The sequence below is a fragment of the Lactuca saligna genome, chromosome 7 (genome assembly GCF_052625555.1).
Source record: "Lactuca saligna cultivar CGN05327 chromosome 7, ASM5262555v1, whole genome shotgun sequence".
Classification (NCBI taxonomy): Eukaryota; Viridiplantae; Streptophyta; class Magnoliopsida; order Asterales; family Asteraceae; genus Lactuca; species Lactuca saligna.
This window is the reverse complement of record NC_136423.1, coordinates 7,981,909-8,004,285: the sequence shown is the minus strand read 5'-3', so window position 1 is coordinate 8,004,285 and position 22,377 is coordinate 7,981,909. Positions and strand designations below refer to the sequence as shown.

Sequence of the window (22,377 nt, the reverse complement as noted above, 5' to 3'; positions counted from 1 at the left end):
GTTACAAACATCTATATAGAAGTAGTAACTGATTTCTTGAATTTTTGGAAGTTAGCAGCAATCAACAACATAAGTTACTCAAGCAATCCTAGAAACAACATAAGTTGTTGAAGCAATTTTAGACCTAGCATCGCAACAGCCTTGGCAACAGTCTCTTTGTAGTAGCCAACTTGCTTGCAGAAGTAGTAGTACCAAACAGTGACGGAGCCAGGACCAAAGTAAAGGGGTATTCTAATTTTATATTTCGGGTAATCCAATTTTTTTTCCAGGGTACTTGGCTTTCCCCAGTTCCGTTTCGGTGTTAAACTCAAACCTTAATCGAATCTTTAGATAACCTCAACTCTTATTTTATAAACATGAAGTTGAAGTATATTTTGATACTTGAATCGATGTGAGATTCAAAGTAGACATCAAATGAAGTATGATAATAGCAGACTTATATAATAGACAAAAATGGTTGAGTTTACATATGTTTGACGATGTGGGATAGAATAACTGGGAAAATAAAAAACAAATAGAAAAAGGATATGTAATAAGAAATAATTGAACCTGAGAGCTTTACTTCAATAAACCAACACCTTAATCAGTAGCTCTACTATTTGTTTTGTGTTATAACTAAAGGGATGCGTATATATACATTATATCTAAAAATTAAAAGATTCATAAACAGAAATTACACTACCGAAAATTTTTTGAGGGGTATCCCGGGCTACCCCGGGATCCCCTTGGATCCGCCTATGGTAGCAAAACTAGCATAACATGTGACTACCTAAGCAGCCTTGGCAAACAAGGTTGCGAAACTGGCATATTTTGACTTAGTAAATTTTCCATCTTTCTGGAACATGAATTGTTATTTTTTCACTACATTCCAACTCTGAAATTTCATATACCTTTTGGGGAGCTTCCCCTTAACCTTGCCTTTTTCGTGTTTAGGGTAAAACTCTTTTTATATATAAATGTGCACTCGACACCTCCTAATTTGTTATTGGATCATATTATTAATAAATATTGGCACTCATGCTTATACAAGTTATACCAAATGAATGGTGCTGCAAAAATGAAGTTGTGTGATGGTGATTGTTGTAACAATAGTAGTTGTAGCATAAATAATTTTTTATATTAAAAAAACAAGAAAAAAAAGTTAAGGCTTCTTATCCTCATTCTATGATTTCAATATGCTTCACTTTTAGCTTTCTTTAATATAGTTTACCTTTTGGGCAACTAGGAATAAAACATTGTTTAATTAGAACTATCTTATAAGTAAATTTCTCAAAATTATCAAGTGTATTCAAGTTTGTACTACAAGTTTTGTCTTTCATTTGTGTTTGTGAAGATTGGAGATATTATTCATTGCTCAATGTGACTATATTGATGAATTTTATCTAACCTTAGATAAAGCTAATACTTGAATTTATTACTATCCAATTGCAATATGTCATGGTTGTCTGTAGATCTATCTACATATGGATATACTGATCCACTCTTAGATAAAGATAACATTTGACTTGATTACTACATCTAAGCTTGGATATAGTGATCAATCATTTAATCCAACATGTATTTGAAACAATAACATGTCATGTTTTGTGTCTTGGCCAACTCCTTCAAAGTTTCTTTAGAGTTAAGGCCATGATATGGAGTTTTATGTCAAACACTAGTTAAATCTTTAAAGGTTGCCAAGAGACCTTTGCAATCTATTGGTGCCTACGGTCTCTCTCTCTCTCTCTCTCTCTCTATATATATATATATATATATATATATATATATATATATATATATATATATATATATATATATATATATATATATATATATATATATCAAACGTTTTGTAGACATACATGGAAGTTAAAGGCTAAAAGCCAATTAAGGATCATATGATCATAAGCTTTACGTACATTATCGGGATGGCCAACTCTCAACACAATCTACCTTTGGAGACCACCATCCTAAATTATTACAGGCAACATACAGTATGCATCTTATTACTCACTAGCACTTAACCACCATTATGTTATAGAACGATTAAATTTAAATTCAAAATATGTTTATATCAGTTAACTTTTGGATTTGAAATATTTGTATCATATTAGGATTTAGACTTTTTATAGAATAACATCTACTACTAAAATAAATATATGTCTGATGCAATACGTGAACTATGAACATTTTAGTTAAGAGGAATCTTTCCGACTCTGGATATCCCTACACTAAATGCCCTTTGTATATATACATTTAAGGAATTTGCATATAAGTACATATTTGATTAGAATACCAAAGTCTAGTAATCTGAATAACTTATCTTTTGCATAAATCTGCATATATATATATATATATATATATATATATATATATATATATATATATATATATATATATATATATATATATATATATATATATATATATATATATATATATATAGATGCATAAAATTGATAAATAAGCTTGTCTATTTTCATGACAGATAGATTGTATCAATAAGGATGGTACAATTACATTTGAAGATGGAATATCTATCGATGCACATATCATTTTCCATTGCACCGGGTAACACTCTCTCTTTCACACACACACACACACACACTCTCTCTCTCTCTCTCTTGCTATCTTTCTCTCTCTCTCTCTCTCTCTATATATATATATATATATATATATATATATATATATATATATATATATATATATATATATATATATATATATATATATATATATCAATATTGTAAAAATCCCGCTTAGGTCCCGATTAATCTCTAGGCGCTACTCGAGCGATTAAAGAGCGTCTAGCGATTAATTCATGCATACAAAATTACTGTAAGAGTAGAACCCGATGAAATTTTAATACTTTGAAGAAATTATATCTCAATAGAAACTATTTGAGGTATGATTAGTCTTGTATTTATCATATTAACTGTTTTGTTATGATATTAGTGGTATTTATGAACGTTTATATGATATTAGTCCTATTTAATTTTTTAAAATCTAACAAATTAGTAACTAATGGTCCCCGATTCATCTCCGCCTAGCTGATTAATCCCTTAACCCAACCCACCGATAAGCTAACGTCGAACGATTTTTACAACATTGATTTCTAAATATCTTGTGATTATGGCAACATTATTTAGACTATGTCTAGGTAAGGCTAGGTATTTTCAAACTTTAACAAATTAACTAACCATGATATAAATAATATGATCACAAACCATAAGATTTATAAATGTTATAATGTCAATGACCTATAATTGTTCTTACATTTCTCATAGAAATTGTTTTTCTCATGTTGTTATATATATATATATATATATATATATATATATATATATATATATATATATATATATATATATATATATATATATATATATATATATACTAGATGTGTGCATGCGTACAGCGGCATCGATAAACAACTCTTTTGACGAATGATTTTTTTTCCTGCGAAATAATTATTAGATATTATTATTATTAGTTATTATGTATAAAAATTGCCACTTTAAAATAAAATATTTATATTTAGAACTTATATTTATATTATCTGTTTGTACATTTGATATAAATTAATTAACATCGATGTCTAATTTAAGAAATATACATTAATTTATATACATAAAATTAGTATTTTAAAATTGTTATTTTGCTTCAAATTATATTTCTTAATAACCTATCTTAATTCAATGCTTCAAAATTCTTGCACGTATTAATGATTTTTTTTTTTTTGTATAATTGATTTATACAAAAAAGTTTTGTAACTTATACCTATTAAAATGCAAGTTATAATTAATATGTTTTATAACAACGTTTATATATATATATATATATATATATATATATATATATATATATATATATATATATATATATATATATATCCTTTCTAAATTTCTAATAGAATAAAAAATATAACTAAATAATGTATTAATTTCGTATCATAATAAATATTATATAATAAAATTTCATAAGATAATGGTAAAATTAAGAATATGAGTACTTGTGAAAAAAAAAAATTAAGAATATGAGTACTTGTGAAAAAAAAAAAATTAAATGTATCACTAATAAACTAACATAAGTAAATAAATAAAAGTTTGTTACATGCAAGAAGTTATTCATTAAGTATATTATAGCTTTTCAAATTTCCATCAAAATTTAACTAACTCCAGCTCAAAAGACAAAAGTAAAAAAGAATTGAAATTTTAACTATCTCCAACTCAAAATAAATAAGTAAAAACTACATTAATAATAAAGTTGGCTAAGTGTACTGGACCATTTATTAAATTTTAAGGCCCCTCAAATTCCATGTAAAAGTTATTTAACCATTACAATAAATAAACAAAAAAAAAAATAAACTTTGATGGCGTATGGTACACCATTAATACTTATGATGCTTATTATCCATACTCTTTAGCAATATTTAGTAATGGAGAAAAATAATGGAGTTGATCCGTATATAACAATTTTTCTCCATGCACAACAATTTGTGCGTTAAAATGTTGTATTGTACAACTATATAATGCATAAATCGTTGTATATGGCTTTAAAACAATTTATTTAATGACCTAAAAACTGCTTAAATCTCTCGAAAGATTCAAATATGAATATCTATGTATCTTTGTACTGCTACATGTGATACAAAGAAACTTAGTGGTTTAGGTTTGGGAGGAATGAGATTCTGGTGAGCACATATATTTTCAATTCACAATAATAGAATTATAATCTTTTAAATATATATTTCGCACCACACAAATAACCCGATTGCCCATACCCGTTGTTCTCACTCTCTGATCCGAAAACGATGATCTCAAGGGATCTACCCCAAAGGATCACTATAAGTAATGAGTAGAGAATAATGCTTTGGGGATTCCGTAAGGAATATATGTCAATGAGGATGGAGTACATGTATGAACATTCTTTCCTTTTCCCTGAAAAACATCATCATTAATACCTACAGGTGGCGAGTCTTCTAGTGTTCCACAAGACTGTGTAGAATAATCAATTATCATCATCCATACTCTTATACATGAATGGTCCTAGTAGTACAATAGTACAATTCAAGGCTTCTTACATTATTTTATTATCTCACAACCCTTGAATCCCCAATACAATTTAAATATGATAAAATAAATATACAATTAAAATCATATCATATTATTGTATCTAGCAGAGATCTCAAGAACACATATTATATGCACATATAGCATTTAGTTATCTAAAAACTATGTATTTATGTATAAGATGAAAGTAACTATGCACACACTTGTTAAAAATTGTTGACTTGTAATTAGGGCAACACTTTGCCTAACACCTTAGATTTTCCATTTAAATTACCTAGATATGAATATCACTAAGTCTTAGTCGTGTATCTACTGATTACAATAACGACGGTCTGGATTCCTTAATAATCTCAATGTCTACATCAAGATCTATCAAATAAGGAATAACCAACTAAGATCATATCAGAAGTAAGTTCCATTAGGTATACTGAGTATACTGTTTGGAAATCCTACTTTAAACACCTCACTAGATCTAGCCTACTCATCACTCCCGTAAGTAGATCCATTCGTATTATGACTTAGAGTCACTAATAAATCTTATTTATAAATTCATAATAATGGATTATGAACATAAATATAAGTTACATTTAAAACGTAATAAGCGCCTTAACTTACAGATTTTCTAGCGAAAAGTCGGAAAGTTACGGGTACAATCCCGACCCAAAAGCTTTTATTTTTCGAGCTCACTAATGCTTCAGAGTCTTGCTAAAATACCGTAATAACTAGAAAAACTCGAGCTTAAAATCTTAGGAGAATGTACAGAGAATTTTGATTTGTTGTGAGGAAATGAAATGTTGGAGCTGCTATTTATAGGCGATTTTTAGGAAAAGCATGTCGTGCCCACACCAGAGGCATGTCGCACCCTGGCTTGGTCGGCAAGGTTATTCTCCAGAAACGTGGCACGTGGCACACATGTAGTGGAGTCACATCTCCATGTCGGGCAAAATTTCTCAATATAAAAAATAATATATCTCTCATACAAGCTCCGTTTTCAACGTTCTTTAGATCTACATGTAGGTACTTTCGAGTAGTACAACCTTCATTTAGATTTTGTTGGCTAATTCCCACTCCATTTTAAATTTAACAGTCTATGAAGACTACATTACAAAAATATGTGCATAATTCATTACCTCTTCATACATACTCCATTCTTGACTGTCTTTATACTGACGCATTCCTAATCACAAGATCTTCAACTCTTATTTACATTTTTTTGGCTGACAATCGATCAATTTTTATGTTGAATTATGTGTCCACACTGTTGCGCCAAAACTTTGAAAAAACCATAATTTCCTCATATGAAGTCATATTTAAGTGTTTTCTATCTGTAAACTTTCACTTTTATGATTATTATAACTTTCATTTAGATTACTTAGGCTAATAATCAATATATCCCTGATTCACTTTTAACAACACCATTTTGTTGTATAGAGATGAACGCGAAACTTCGAAGAATCGTAACATCTTCATACAAAGTCATATTTAGGCATTCATTATATCCTCAAGATCTTCATCACGACTATTACAATTTTCCTCAAGACTCTTTATCCTAAACAATATTTTATTTTTAATGTTTATATTAGCCCTATTTATTAACTTTTAAAATACGTTTTTACAAAAATATTATATACACTAATATTTATTAAATTTCCACATACATAATATATAAATAAATATATTCAAACAATTCTCTCTCTCTCTCTCTCTCTCTCTCTATATATATATATATATATATATATATATATATATATATATATATTGTTAGAATGTTATCTTCGATTTTCGTCCTTGAGAGGTTCCTGTAAAGAAAGATTAGATGCAAACGATGTGGCTGAGGCTTAAGCTGGACTCAATTCCCTTAAACAGATTTGCCGTCTGTTCCCAGGGTACAACAACCTAAACAGTATTCTGTACTGCCGGATATAACCACTTGCCTGAAAGAATCGCCGGAAGCAGGAATGCAGAGAAGGAAGAAGAAGAAGAGTAATTTCATTCGGGTGTCTGAATGAGAAGGCAAAGTCTTCTTTTATAGTCGAATAGTGAAACAGAAACAAATCACTAATTGATTGAGCGTTTAATGGCAATAAATGTCATTAATTACGCAATTAATGCATCTGTTACAGAATTCAAAAATAGGGACCAAAACTGTCAAGTTTAGCAAAATGAGGGTAGCGCACGCCCGAGTTTTCGGAGCTGCATTTGTGTCCGCAGGTCGCGCCTATGCACGAGTTCAGTGTTTTTGGTCTATGGAACCAAGATTTGCACCCCCCCCTGCACGCGGATAGGAATTGTAGCATAACCATAGACACAAGCTTGTAAGCCTTCCATGCAATGAAGCTTATAAACCTTGTTGAGTTTGGTCTCTCTACCAATGTAGGACTCATTCCCACATTCCTCTCTTTTGCTAAACTTATTCTCAAATACCCATCTTTGAGTATCGATATCTCATTCACTTATACTCTATTTTGGACATATAATATATCGTTTCGAAGTCCTCATGGAGGAGAACACAAACCCACTTAGAGTTCGTTATATATACAACATATGTATATATTTATATATGTCCAAAGTTAGTGAAAAATATAAATATTTTTACTAAATTTCCATCAATCCCCCACATGAATGGAGATTGATCTCTGCACATCCAATTTCCAAATGATATTTTCAATAGTTGAATCCTGCATAGGATAGGTAGGTATTACCCTTTGAACCTTCCCTTAAGAAGTTACACTTAATCTCCTAGCAGTTAGTAGATCTCGATGTCTTTGAACTAAGCTTCCATTTATGTAGACGACAATGTAAATCTCACAGGACTCTCCCTGACAAGGTCATATCCTCATAGATGTGTTCGTTTTGGTCATGAACACTAACCTGGTTCTGCAAGAGCTTTAGGAATTTTTTTGCCCCTATAATTCCCTTCGAAGCGACCCCACTTCTCTCTCACATAGGTGATTCCAATAATCATTAAAAACCATATGTTTAGCCTAATTTTGTCACTACATAAAGGAATGGACTAGGAAGAAATGTTAACTCCCCCCACAGTGACCTGCCCCACTCATACAATTAGGTTATCCTTTTGAACCCAGATCTTGGGATCTCCAGTCTTCTGGGTAAGGTTTCCTTCGTATGAATTTATTCATTCATGGGCTTTAGTCCCATTCCTCTTGACGACTTATAAACTACATCTCTACTCAAGCCTCTTGTAAGCGGATCCGCAATGTTATCCTTTGACTTCACCCAGTCAACCATGATAACTCCCGTAGAGATTAGTTGTCGTATCGTTTTATGTCTACGTCTAATGTGCCTTGATTTCCCATTATACATTGTACTTTGAGATCTACCAATTGCCGATTGGTTATCACAATGTATAGGTATGGCCATTACCAGCTTAGGCCATTTGGAAATGTCCTCTACAAATTGACGTAGCCACTCTGCCTCTTCAACACAAATATCTAAGGCGATAAATTCAGATTCCATCGTGGATCTAGATATAACTATTTTCTTGGATGATTTCCATGCTACAGCAGCACCTCCAAGTGTAAACGCATATCCACTTGTAGATCTGGAATCTTTTATGTCATATATCCAATTTGCATCCTTGTATCCTTCGATAACTACTGGATGTCTGCCATAATGCAGTCCATATTCTTGCGTGTACCTCACATACCTCAACAACCTATTAATACTCTTCCAGTGTTCAGAACTAGGTTTACTAGTGTATCCACTTAGTCTGCTCATAACATGTGCTAAGTCAGGTCTGGTACAACTCATTAGATATATCAGACTGCCAATAATTCTTGAATATTCCACTTGATTAACACTAACACCTCTATTTTTACGTAGATGTTGACTAGTGTCAATTGGAGTTCTAGCTATGCTAGTATCTCCCTTAGCAAATATTTCAAGAATTTTATCCATATAGTGTGTTTGACTCAAAATCAAACCACTTTGGATTCTTGTGATCTTCACTCCAAGAATCACATCTGCTAAACCCATATCTTTCATGTCGAACCTGGATTTCAACATATCCTTCGTGGATCTTATTATCTTGTCATCGCTACTAATGATAAGCATATCATCAACATACAAACACAAGATGACATATCCATGACTGGTGTTTTTCACATAGATACACTTATCACACTCATTGATTCTAAAGCCACTTTCCATCATGACTTGATCAAAATTTTGATGCCATTGTTTAGGAGCTTGTTTTAATCCATATAGAGACTTAACAAGTTTACAAACCTTGTTCTCTTGTCCTGAGGCAATGAATCCCTTAGGTTGCTCCATATAAATTTCTTCTTCCAACTCCCCATTTAGGAAAGCTGTTTTCACATCCATTTGATGAACTTGTAAGTTTCTGATAGCTGCAATGGCAAGAACCAATCTAATGGATGTTATCCGCGTTACCGACGAATAAGTATCAAAGTAGTCTAGACCTTCCTTCTTTCTATAACCTTTGATTACTAGTCTTGCCTTGTATTTATCAATACTGCCATCAGGTTTCATCTTTCTCTTAAAAATCCAACGGTAACCTAGTGGCTTGCTACCTGGAGGTAGATTTACTAGTTCCCATGTATGATTTTGTAAGATAGATTCTACCTCATTTTTGATGGCTTCTTTCCATTGAGGTCCCTCAGAAGAAGTTACCGCCTCTTGGTAGGTTTTAGGTTGACTTTCCACCACATAGGTGAAAAAATCATCACCATATGATTTTTCAACTCTAGCCCTCTTACTTCTTCTAGGTTCTATCTCTTCCTGCTCGGATTGAGCTTGTTCTTCCTCTCGAACAACTTCGTTATTTGGTAAAGATGGGATTTCAACTTCCTTGTTCAAACAAGGAAACACATATTCAAAGAATGAAGCATTTCTTGATTCCATTATGGTATTCTTGTGTATTTCAGGATTCTTAGAATCATGCACAAGTAACCGATAAGCACTACTGCTTTGTGCATACCCAATGAATACACAATCCACTGTTTTAGGTCCTAACTTTCGTACCTTAGGTGGTGGCACTACAACTTTACCTAGGCACCCCCACACTCGTAAGTACTTATATGATGGCTTTCTTCCCATCCAAAGTTCATACGGTGTTTCATTCTTTTCTTTGCAAGGTATCTTATTTAAAAGATAGTTAGCCGACAAAATAGCTTCCCCCCACATTGACTGGTTTACACCCGAACTAATTATCATGGCATTGACCATTTCTTTCAAGGTACGGTTCTTCCTTTCAGCAATTCCATTGGATTGAGGTGAATAGGGCGATGTGAATTCATGACGAATTCCATTTTTAGCACAAAAATCAGCATAGGGAGAAACATATTCCCCACCCCTATCACTTCTAACCACTTTAATTCTCTTGTTGAGTTGATTCTCAACTTCGTTTTTGTACAAGACAAACTTGTCTATTGCTTCATTTTTACTCTTAAGTAAATATATGTAGCAATATTTCGTGCTATCATCGATGAATGTAATGAAGTATTTGTTCCCGCCTTGAGTAGGAATTGACTTTAGATCACACACATCAGTGTGAATTAAATCAAGAGGTTCGGTGTTTCTTTTGATTTTTTGGAAAGACAATCTAGTTTGTTTGGCTTCAACACATGTGGGGCATTTGTGATTTGAGTCAATATTAAGTTATGGTATGTATTCTAGTTTAATTAATCGCTTAATTGAATTGTAATTTACATGTCCTAAGCAACCATGCCAAACATTTGAACACTCAAGCAAATAAGCAGAACTAGAACTTTCAGTATTTATTTTGTTTGTCACCATTACATTCAATTTGAACATGCCATTCAAGGCATATCCTTTTCCCACAAACATACCATTTTTGGACAAAACAAACTTGTCCGACTCAAACACTAACTTAAAACCAAATTGGCTCAACAAACCACCCGACACTAGATTCTTACGTAGTTCAGGAACATAAAAAACATCCCTAAGCTTCACTTTGTTCCCCGAAGTCATTTTTAGAATAACATCACCAACACCTTTGATATCCGCGGTAGCTGCATTTCCCATGTAGAGCTTCTCACCATCTTCAACTTCTTTGTAGGTGTTGAAAACACTTTTTTCATGACACACATGACGAGTAGCTCCCGTGTCAATCCACCACTCCTTTGAATTTGTATTCATGAAATTCACTTCAGAAACCATAGCCGTGAGATCAGTTATCATGGCCACCAACTCCATGTTATCATTCACCATGTTTGCTTGACGGTTTTCCCTCTTAGGTTGAGGGCACTCCGAAGCCTTGTGACCCGGTTGGCCACATTTGTAGCACTTGAACTTCTTCTTGAAAGTTCCTGCCTTGGGGCCTAGGTTTTTTCCCTTTTCTTTCCCTTTGTGAGGTCCCTTGCCTTTGCTTTTGGAAGTTTGACCAGCTTCCACCATATGAACCTTAGATGATTCAACTTCACTGCCTTTCTTCAAGGCCATTCTATTATCTTCTTCAATGCGAAGACGCACCACCAGTTCCTCCACAGATATCTCCTTTCGCTTATGCTTAAGGTAATTTTTAAAGTCTATCCAACCAGGAGGAAGATTTTCAACCATTGATGCAACTTGGAATGATTCATTAAGATCCATCCCTTCTGCATTGTTATCATGTATGATGACCTGAAGGTCTTGGACTTGACTTATAACAGAATTCGAGTCAACCATTTTGTATTCCAAGAACTTAGCAACAACATGCTTCTTAGTTCCAGCATCTTCTGTCTTATAATTCCTTTCCAACGACTCCCATAGTTCCTTAGCAGTTGCAACTTTACAATAAACATTGTGAAGTGCATCTGTTAGCCCATTCAACACATAGTTGCGGCACAAAAATTCTGAATGCTTCCATGCATTCACTGCAGTCACAGATTGAGCATCAGCCTGCCCCTCAACAATTACAGGAGCAGTTTCTGTTAGGAACCGAGCCAGGTTCAAGGTGGTCAAGTAGAACAACATCTTCTGTTGCCACCTCATGATTAGCCATGATGTTTGGAACCGGTGCATTTGGGTTCACAGCAGGGGTAGCACCAACAGCAGGAGTTCCAGTACCAACTGGAGTTGCAGACATTTTGAAAGAATCGTAACCACAATCAAATATATTATTACAGGAAAATAAAAAACGATACAAACTCGATTTTAGAATAAAAGAACAGAAAACGAAAGTTTTTAGCACAAAGAATAAATCTGTTTAAGACTGTTAGAATATTGTCTTCGATTTTCGTCCTTGAGAGGTTCCTATAAAGAAAGATTAGATGCAAACGATGTGGTTGAGGCTCGAGTTGGACTCGATTCCCTTAAATAGATTCGTCGTTTATTCCCAGGGTACAACAACCTAAATAGTATTGTGTAGTGCCGGATATAACCACTTGCCTGAAAAAATCGCCGGAGAAGGAAGAAGAATGTGTCTGAATGAGAAGGCAAGGTCTTCTTTTATAGTCGAATCGTGAAACAGAAACAAATCACTAATTGATTGAGCGTTTGGCAATAAATGTCATTAATTACGCAATTAATGCATCCGTTACAAAATTCAAAACTAATTGATTGAGTGATTGGCAATAAATGTCATTAATTACGCAATTAATGCATCCGTTACAAAATTCAAAAATAGGGACTGCGCGCAGGTAGGAATTGTAGCATAACCACAGACACAATCTTGTAAGTCTTCCATGCAATGAAACTTATAAACCTTGTTGAGTTTGGTCTCTCTACCAATGTGGGACTCATTCCCACATTCCTCTCTTTTGCTAACCTTATTCTCAAATACCCATCTTTGAGTATCGATATCTCATTCACTTATACTCTATTTTGGACATATAATATATCATTTTGAAGTCCTCATGGAGGAGAACACAAACTACTTAGAGTTCGTTATATATACAACATATGTATATAGTTATATATGTCCAAAGTTAGTAAAAAATATAAATATTTTTACTAAATTTCCAACATATATATATATATATATATATATATATATATATATATATATATATATATATATATATATATATATATATAAGGAAAGTATGGTATTACAAGTTCAATAGTGGAATTTTGAGATTGTTGCATCGATGCTCTTAGTAAATAGGAAGAATGGTTAAAGAATTATTACTATGAGAGATGCTATTATGGTTAAAACCAGTTTCACCAATCTCTATTCATTGTGATCTGTCACCTTGAATAAGCCATATAGGCTAGTATATAATGGAAAGTGCAGTCATTTGGGTGTTATACTTGGTTTACGGGAAGGAGTTAATCACGATTTTCTCTGTTTTCGAACGAGATTTTAACAATAAAATAGAATTTAGAAAACTATTTGACTAACTATTTGACCAATACCTAAGTAAACTAGTATGGTGTAGGGATGATATCATTTTTCATTCCAATGATGTGGAGCTCTTACTTGTATAATGTTATTTTGGTCTAGAACACAAAGAATGTCGAGGTTAGGGAGTGTGCCCTAATTAGCTCAAGGAATAGAGCCCCCAGTAGTGGTGAATTAGAAAAAGAGGATGAATTTTGCAAAAGGAAAATATGTCTAACTGATACCCATGGCCATCTTAAGAGCCTTGTATCATTCACTATGTCTAACTTCGAAGACATTTGGATTTCCAAAGACTTTCATAATTGCCAAATGGTATCTTCTAAAAGGTGACTTTAAAATATCTCTAAAATGTAGTTACTTAGGTAGCGTTTGGTAGTGGTACCGGATGAGACAGAACTAGATTGTACCGAACCGAACAAAACTAGATTGGACTTGTTATGTAGGGTTTGGAAAGAAGAGAACAAGACCGAACACAATAATAAAATTACCAAATTATCCTTGAAATTATTTTTAATATTAAGTATAATGCTTATAAGTAAGACATCATATATAATGATTAATATATTATTTGTTTGACTTACATAATTTTTTCTAAAACATCCCTTTATATTTATTATCTTTCTACAAATTTATCTTGCATCGTATTTGTTACAATGACTTTATAGATCACATTATCACATAAGTATAACCAAATAGTTTATCGCGTATAATTAATTTAAAGTAATTTAACATATCACATATAAATATAATAAAAAGTTGTTACATTTAAACTATAACTATACAACTGAATAAGTTAGAAACATACAAACCTAAAATTTGAAGGCTTAAAATTTACACATGAAATTGTCTATTATTTTAGTGTAAGCACACAATATAATGTCAAATTTGGTTTTATATTATTTTTTATATAAAACTGTATAAAATTGGTACAAAAATGGAATTAGTGTTAGGTTGGATATGTTCTGAACATATAGACTTCGCATTTTAGGTACAAATGTCATGTTCCATTTCTTAAGACTAATGGCATTGTGAGTATACAAGAGAAACGCATTGGACCTCTCTACAAACATGTTTTCCCCCCACAACTAGCTCCAAGACTATCCTTTGTTGGACTACCCGAAAAGGTAAGAATATAGTTATTATTTTCCATTTGATCATTTAAAACATACATAGCTAACACGGTTTCCTAATATTAATTAGAGTATTTCATTTCTTATAATCGAGTGTCAATCAAAATGGATAGCAGAGATTTTATCAACTAAGATATCATTGCCATCAAAGGATCAAATGTTGAGAGACATCAAAGAACGTCATGGAGATATAGAAGATGATGGATTTCCTAAAGCTTACACTCATTTTCTTGAAATTGAGGTTTTTCTAAAGCTATTATTTTATATATACTTCTTTAACATCAATGCTTATATTATGTATATAACATGTTGACTCCTAATGACAGAATGATTACATAGATTGGATGTCTAGTCAATTGGAAATGAACGTGGACAAGAAATTTACAGACATGTTCAAATACCTCATCCACTGTTTTAGATCTGGGAATTTTGATTATTTTATGAATTTATTCGAATTAAAATATGGTGTATGATTATTTAATTTCCAATAATAAATCTTCATTTATGCTTATCAAACAAATGTCTAGAAAAGAGATGTAATAAAAATGGCTAGTGCAATTGACTTGACAAATATTTCTTTGTATACTATGTTGTGAAATTTATTGGTGATGTTAAAAAATAATACCGATTATAACATCCTTCAAATAGATATTCTGAGAAAGTATTTCGATGACTAAATGATTATTTTATCCATATATTTCAAAAAACAAATCTCATAATATTCATCGGTTTTAAAGTGCAACAAAGATTGGAAAGCAAAAAGGTCAAGTGTCTTAACCATTACACCATCAAGTCATTTTGTCATGATTAAGTAAATATGAAACAACCATATATAGATATCCAAATTAACGTCCCATTTGATAGTTTCTATCTGGGAAAGTGTTGTCCGGTAAAGTGCTGTCTGGGAAAGTTTTCTGACTGGGAAAGAAACTATGTTGTTTGATTGTACATCTGATTGACTGTGCTGAATGATGAAAAAAGTAATAATTCAATAAAAATAAATTTTAAAAAATTAATAATCCAATAAAGAAAGAAATATGCGGGGTTTGGTGTATAATTGTCTTTCCAGCCCATTCAGCCATAAATATATGATTTTGGGGCTTTCTGGAATAGACATATCTTACCGGAAAAGATCCATTTTTTTGTGCAAATCAAACAGACTTTCCGATCTATTCAGTCAGAAAGATCTGTTTGGATCTGAAAAGATGCGTATCAAACGGGGCCTAAGTATTTAACGGGATAAAAGAACCATACTCACGTTCATAAAATTAACAAATCATGGTCTTAAATTTAAACACAATGGATTCAAATCGGGTTTACACTTTACAAGACGACTAAATAAACAAGGGATTAATTGTCTTTGTAGAAAAATCATGAGAATTTGCATATAGAATAAATAAAAACTAATTCACAATTTTCCCATTGCTTCTGTGTCTACTTGATAAAATAGCAAACCACAAAAGTTATTATAATTTATACGCACAACCACTAGAAATAATATCGAATAATTGACTGATCCAATTTTCTTAGCTTCTCTTCTCATAAACTCCTACTTTTAGTTGGAAAGAACATAAAAAAAATCCATAAATGTATTATATTGATATAAAGCTATATTCTTACTATAATATGTAGCTGGTGAACTCATATATATATATATATATATATATATATATATATATATATATATATATATATATATATATATATATATATATATATATATATATATATATATATATATATATATATATATATATATATATATATATATATATATATATATTGAGGGCGGGGGGTTTCACGGCATGACTGACTGCTTTAAAAGCTGCTACAAGCAAAGTCAACAAACATGAGAAATCGTGCATGGAAAATCAATATGTGTTCATACCGTTTGCGTTTGATACGTTTGGTTTCCTCGTACCGGATGCAGTAGACTTCTTAATAGAGTACAACGGATCATGCATTGCAATGTTATATCCCCTAGTTATATGAATGTAGTCTTTAAAAGATTGAACTTTGCTATACAAAAAGGCGTAGCGGCGCAGCTTGTTGCCCGTTTGCCATCTCACTTGTTGTACGATGATAATTAAATTTATTTCAGTATGTTTATATATATATATATATATATATATATATATATATATATATATATATATATATATATATATATATATATATATATATATATATATATATATATGTTCTTTCCAACTAAAAGTAGGAGTTTACGAGAAAAAAAGCTAAGAAAAATGGATCAGTCAGTTATTCGATATTATTTCTGGTGGTGGTGGGTATAAATTATAATATGTTTTGCGGTTTGCTACTTTATCAAGTAGACATAGAAGCAATGGGAAAATTGTGGATTTATTTTTATTTATTTTGTATGCAAATTCTCATGATTTTTCTACAAAGACTATTAATCCCTTGTTTATTTAGTCGTGTTGTAAAGTGTAAACCCGGTTTGAATACATTGATTTTAAATTTAAGACCATGATTAGTTGCAACTACAACTAATTTTATGAACATGAGTAGTGTTCTTTTATACCGTCAAATACTTAATTTAGATATCTGTATATGGTTGTTTCATATTTACTTAATCATGACAAAATGACTTGATGGGTTAAGTCCAAAATTTTGGCATAATGGTTAAGACACTTAACCTTTTTGCTTTCTAATCTTCTTGCACTTTAAAATCGATGAATATTGTGAGATTTTTTTTGAAATCTATGAGTAAAATGATCATTTAGTCATGGAAATACTTACTTAGAATATCTATTTGTAGGATATTGTTATACTTGGTATTATTTTTTAACATCGTCAATAAATTTCACAGCATATATAGCATACAAATAAATATTTGTCAAGTCAATTGAGCTAACCATTTTTATTGCATCTTCTTTCTAGACATTTGTTTGATAAGCATAAATTAAGATTCATTATTGGAAATTAAATAATCACACACCATATTTTAATGCGAATAAATTCATAAAATTATCAAAATTCCCAGATCTAAAATAGTGGATGAGGTATTTGAACATCTTTGTAAATTTCTTGTCCGCGTTCATTTCCAACTGAGTAGACATCCAATCTATGTAATCATTCTGTTATATACATAATATAAGCATTGATGTTAAAGAAGTATATAAAAAATAATAGCATTAGAAAGAGGTATTTTTCTCCATCACCTTCCATGTAATTAATCATACGTCATACATTTTATATAACTGAAATTTTATAACTACAAATGAAACTATGGATGATAAATTTAGAGTATAATATGAAGGAAGAATTGATTTTGCTCCTATGTACTTTAAGAAAATAATCATTTTGTATTACTTATAAATATAAATTATCATATCCATTTATATTTATATCTATATGTATATATACTTATAAAAGAGATATTTTTTTTTCAACCACATTCATTCAGAACCCCAACTTTTCAACTTCTTTTTAAATTAATACATTAAATCCAATATTATTGTAATTTCAATATTAATTCTTTATTTTCAATATAATATACTTAGTTTGTTAATCTAAAATGATGTTATATTCAAAAGTATAATTTTTATAATATATTCAAAATCTTTTTTTAATAGTTAAAAAGTTTAAATGGATGTTTTAAATCAAAATATCAAATTAACAAAAAAATAGTTAAAAATTACTTTTTATAATAATAATATTTTCCATAAAATAGATTTTCTAAAATAAATTAAAAATATTAAAAATTTAAATAAAATATTAAATATAAAACATGTATCAAAAGATAGTTTTAAAATTTATTAAAAATAAAATATATGTATCTAGATTGAGTTTATTTTGATTTCTATAGGTAGATGGCTATTAAGGTGATGTGATTTTAAATAGAATAATATGACATCTATTATTTGATACTCTTAAATCCATTATGAAAGTAATTATACACTCATTTTTAATATTGCTTATCATTTGTTTAAAATACTTAGAACATTTATTAATAAATTATTTTAAGCATTATTAATTTACACTTACGAAGAAGTACATATTTATTTTAATAACATATATTTATTAATATTTTAATTATAACTACGCAACGTGCGAAATATCACCTAGTATACTTATAAAGAAAACATTTTTTTTTATTTCACCACATTCATTTGAAACTCCCATGTCTTTTTAATTTCTTTCAAATAATGATTACAAGTTGGTTATAAAGGTTAAATAAATATCTAACTTAAAGTGTAATCATATATAAACTAAATTTCAGTATTAAAATAAAATCTTTACTTTTACTTATAAATTTATGTCTTTAACTTTTAACATTTTTTTACTTAATTTATTAGTTTAAAATATTATTGTATGTAAACCATTATCATTTTAAAGCTACAATTTTTGAACAGTTTGGATAAAATACTTAATTTGTTAATTTAAATATAACGTTAAATGGTCAACTTAAATATAAATTTTAGTTCAACTCAAGCAACCCAAAGAATATTTTGTAAACAATTAAAAATGATAAATTGTAGTTACTTCTATTAATGATTATAAGTTAGTTAATAATATTAAATAAATACCAAACTAAATTGTAATCGTTAATAAATTAAATTTTAGTATTAAAATAATATCTTTATTTCTATTTATAAAGTTATGTATTTAACTTTTAACATATTATATTTAATTTATTAGATTTAATATGTTGTTGTATTTAACCATTATCATTTTAAAGCTACAATTTTTTAACAGGAGGGACTAAGAGTGTTATTATGGGAATGAGTTTGGATGTGTCGGGTATATAAGCTACGAAACCCTAACCCCACCTAAATCTCTACAACCGCCATCATTGGGACTTTTCATTCACCAATCCCCCCTCCTTGCTCTCAGACGCCACCACCACCACTCATGTCACCGGATGTCACACGTAGATGGGAGGGAACCATCGTGACCAGTCGAATGAGCCTCGTCGGAGGAGCTGTCGTCGATATTGGAACCGTGAGACCACTAGAAGCGCTGAGACCCTCTAGCTACCGCCTTGGTGAGGAGATCGCCACTTGGTCACTGCTACTCCGCCATCGGATCCCCACGACCGTAAGCACCGCCGCCGACAACGAAGCCGAATGAGCTAGAATCTCGCTGCTGCTACGCCACCCTCTTCGCTTCTCCTTTTTGTTCCGTCGTCAGCCATGACTTGCCGCCACCATTTTCGACCAATGGTGCCGCTACTGCTGTTTATGTTGAAGACGTGTGTCATCGGTTCGTGGGTATCCAGTTAGCTTGGGTGTGTTGCTGCGTGTTTGGAAACCAAAGGAAACTACCGCCACCACCGCGAGGTGGTGGCTGCCATCGTGAAACAACTGCTGCTGTCATCTTAATGCACCACCAGGTGGGTGGGTGGGCTTATCTCGCAAACAGAAGATTGTGTGTCATGTGTGTGTAGTTGTCTTGGCCGGAGTAACAAGAAGGCCACCACCACCACCGTGAGGTGGTGGCTGCCACTATCTACCACCATCTGCTGCCACAAGATGGTTGTAGGTGTGATTATTGGAAGTTTATTTTTGGTCCATTTTGTGTATTATTGTAATTGTAACTGGAATAATAATAGAAAAACCTGCAACCACCACCGTGAGGTGGTGGCTGCTGCCTCCTGCTGCCACCGGCAGCCGTGTCGGGTGGCAGTGTGCTTTGATTGCGTTTGGACAATGTGGGATCAATGAAACCCTAATGGGCCTAAAGAAAACCTAGTGGGCCCAATGGAACCCTAATGGGCCCAATAAGGCCCAATATGACCTAAAAGCCCAACCAATGGACTAATGAGCTAGTATTGGGTTGGAAAACTTTAATTAGGGTTTGGAAAACCCTAATAGCATAAGACCCTAATTTTGAGAATTAATCGGGACACACAATACTAAGGGGTGTATCTGCAGGACTTCAGTAGTACCAGGTGAGTTATTCTCACTATACTAAGGGGTCTAACGCACCAAGGTCGACCCATTGGACGTATTATCCTAACAGTGTTAGATGTTGATGATGATTTAATATTGCATGCTAGTGATGTATTCCAGTTGATATGCTAGTTTGGTAAGTTTGTAGGACTACCTGTGATATTGTCTGATCTTTTGTATGGGTATTTATTTGTTACATGTCGATAATGTTATGTGGGATGGGTTGAGGTTGTACTGCTCCGTGTGGTAGCCAACAAACCCTAGAGTATTCCAGATATCATCTGAGGGCCCCGTAGGCATTCCAGACTCATGCTGAGGACTCGGGAGTATTCCAGATATGAGTTGAGGGCCCGATAGGCATTCTAGACTCATACTGAGGACTCGGGAGCAATCCAGATACGAGCTGAGGGCCCGGTTGGCATTTCAGACTCGTACTGAGGGCTCGATGGCATTCCAGATACGAGTTGAGGGCTCGGTAGGCATTCCAGACTCGTACTGAGGGCCCAGGGGATAGTCCAGCTTGTAAAGCTATGGACCAAGTGCATGCTGTTCTGTTTTGATTGATACGATATGTTAATGTTGATATTGCTATTTGGATTGTATGTGTATCGGTATTTTGGGGGAACTCACGAAGCTTTCAGGCTTACAGTTTCAGTTTATTGTTTCAGGTACATAAGGGGATCGTGGCAAGGCAAATGTGTGATCGTACAACTCCTCACTTTTATGACTATGATTATGGGATATTGTGATATAGAACTGTTTTGAAAACAAATTGGTAATAACTGTTGGTTTCTAAATGTTTTTAAAAGTTTAAAATTGGCTTGAATTTTTCGGGTGTTACAAGTTGGTATCAGAGCCTTGGTTTGAGTGAATTGGAGGAACATTCGTGTGAATCCAGTCTCAAATCAAGGAAAGATTTTCAAAATGGTTTTTAAATGGTTTTCCAAATAAGTAAAGGAGGATGCAGGGTGTACGATCAGCCGGAGCCAGTAAGTAGACCCCAAAATACCATATAGTTATTTGATATTGTGATATGTTAGAACAACATGCTAGTACTAGGCTAGAGATCTTCAGGAATTGCATGATATAATTGCCTGATTATATGATGTCTGATAGCCTAGGGTTTCCTCTATATGAGATTGACATCATTGCTGCAGTTGTTTAGTGTATGCATCACAGTTATACATAATTAAGATCATATAGTCTGAGAATGTTTGATTTGGCCTTATGTTCTGTTCTTGTTTGATTACGAGCTTAGAGTAGGATTGGATATTCGAACGTCTATAGGGTCCAACATTATGTATGGCTAGCATACACTAGTGCTGCAGGGTTGGTGGAAGTTTCATGGATGGGTGGGTTGTGTGAGGCCGGGAGGCCAGTTATGTGATATTTAGCATTCCTCTAGGAGTGAGGATTGAGTGCTCGCTATGATTACGTATATTGTTAGGGCGTTGGGATGATACTTGAGACAAATATGGGTAGGTGTTGAAGGTAGTATGGGCCCGTACTACTGAAAAGCACAAGGCCCATATGCGTAGCAAGGAAGTCACAACCCCTAGGGTTTGGTTAGGAATTGATTCCTTGTCATTATATGGGTTATCAGAGATCTTTCTAGTGTCTTACCAGAATGGTGGTTACGAGACGTATTGATTGGATCCAGGTTAGGATCAGGAGCTGGCAGCCATGATAGGCCAACATTGTCAGAGGACCGTGTTAGTGAGATCATCCGGGAGGAGGTGATTGAGTTTTGTCTAGGGACAATTACCAGAGTTGATTGGGTCTATTTAGACCGCCATGGTTAAGTATTTCGATGAGCGCTACGCATCCATTGATGAGATGGTTGTCGCAACAGATTTAGCACCTGTAACAACAGCAGGGGGAGGAGCTGGTTGAGCTTTCCACTACCGGGATTCGTTAGTGGGACATATTCTGATGAGAAGAGGGCTGCAATT

At 32.6% G+C, this 22,377-nt stretch overlaps 1 protein-coding gene across 2 annotated transcripts in view; it reads left to right on the top strand.

Moving 5' to 3' along the window:
• The window catches only part of LOC145006167 (flavin-containing monooxygenase FMO GS-OX5-like), a 30,486-nt gene extending 15,409 nt beyond the window's left edge, over positions 1-15,077 (top strand). Inside the window, exons 4-7 of one of the 2 annotated variants that reach the window (XM_078965266.1) lie at positions 2,468-2,550; positions 14,366-14,501; positions 14,602-14,748; positions 14,834-15,077. In XM_078965266.1, coding sequence (XP_078821392.1) covers positions 2,468-2,550; positions 14,366-14,501; positions 14,602-14,748; positions 14,834-14,980 — 513 coding nt within the window. In that variant the 3' untranslated portion in view covers positions 14,981-15,077. Of the gene's footprint in view, positions 1-2,467; positions 2,551-14,365; positions 14,502-14,577; positions 14,749-14,833 lie in introns of both variants that reach the window. The other variant, XM_078965265.1, reaches the window with a different exon arrangement.
• Positions 15,078-22,377: the final 7,300 nt, after the last annotated feature.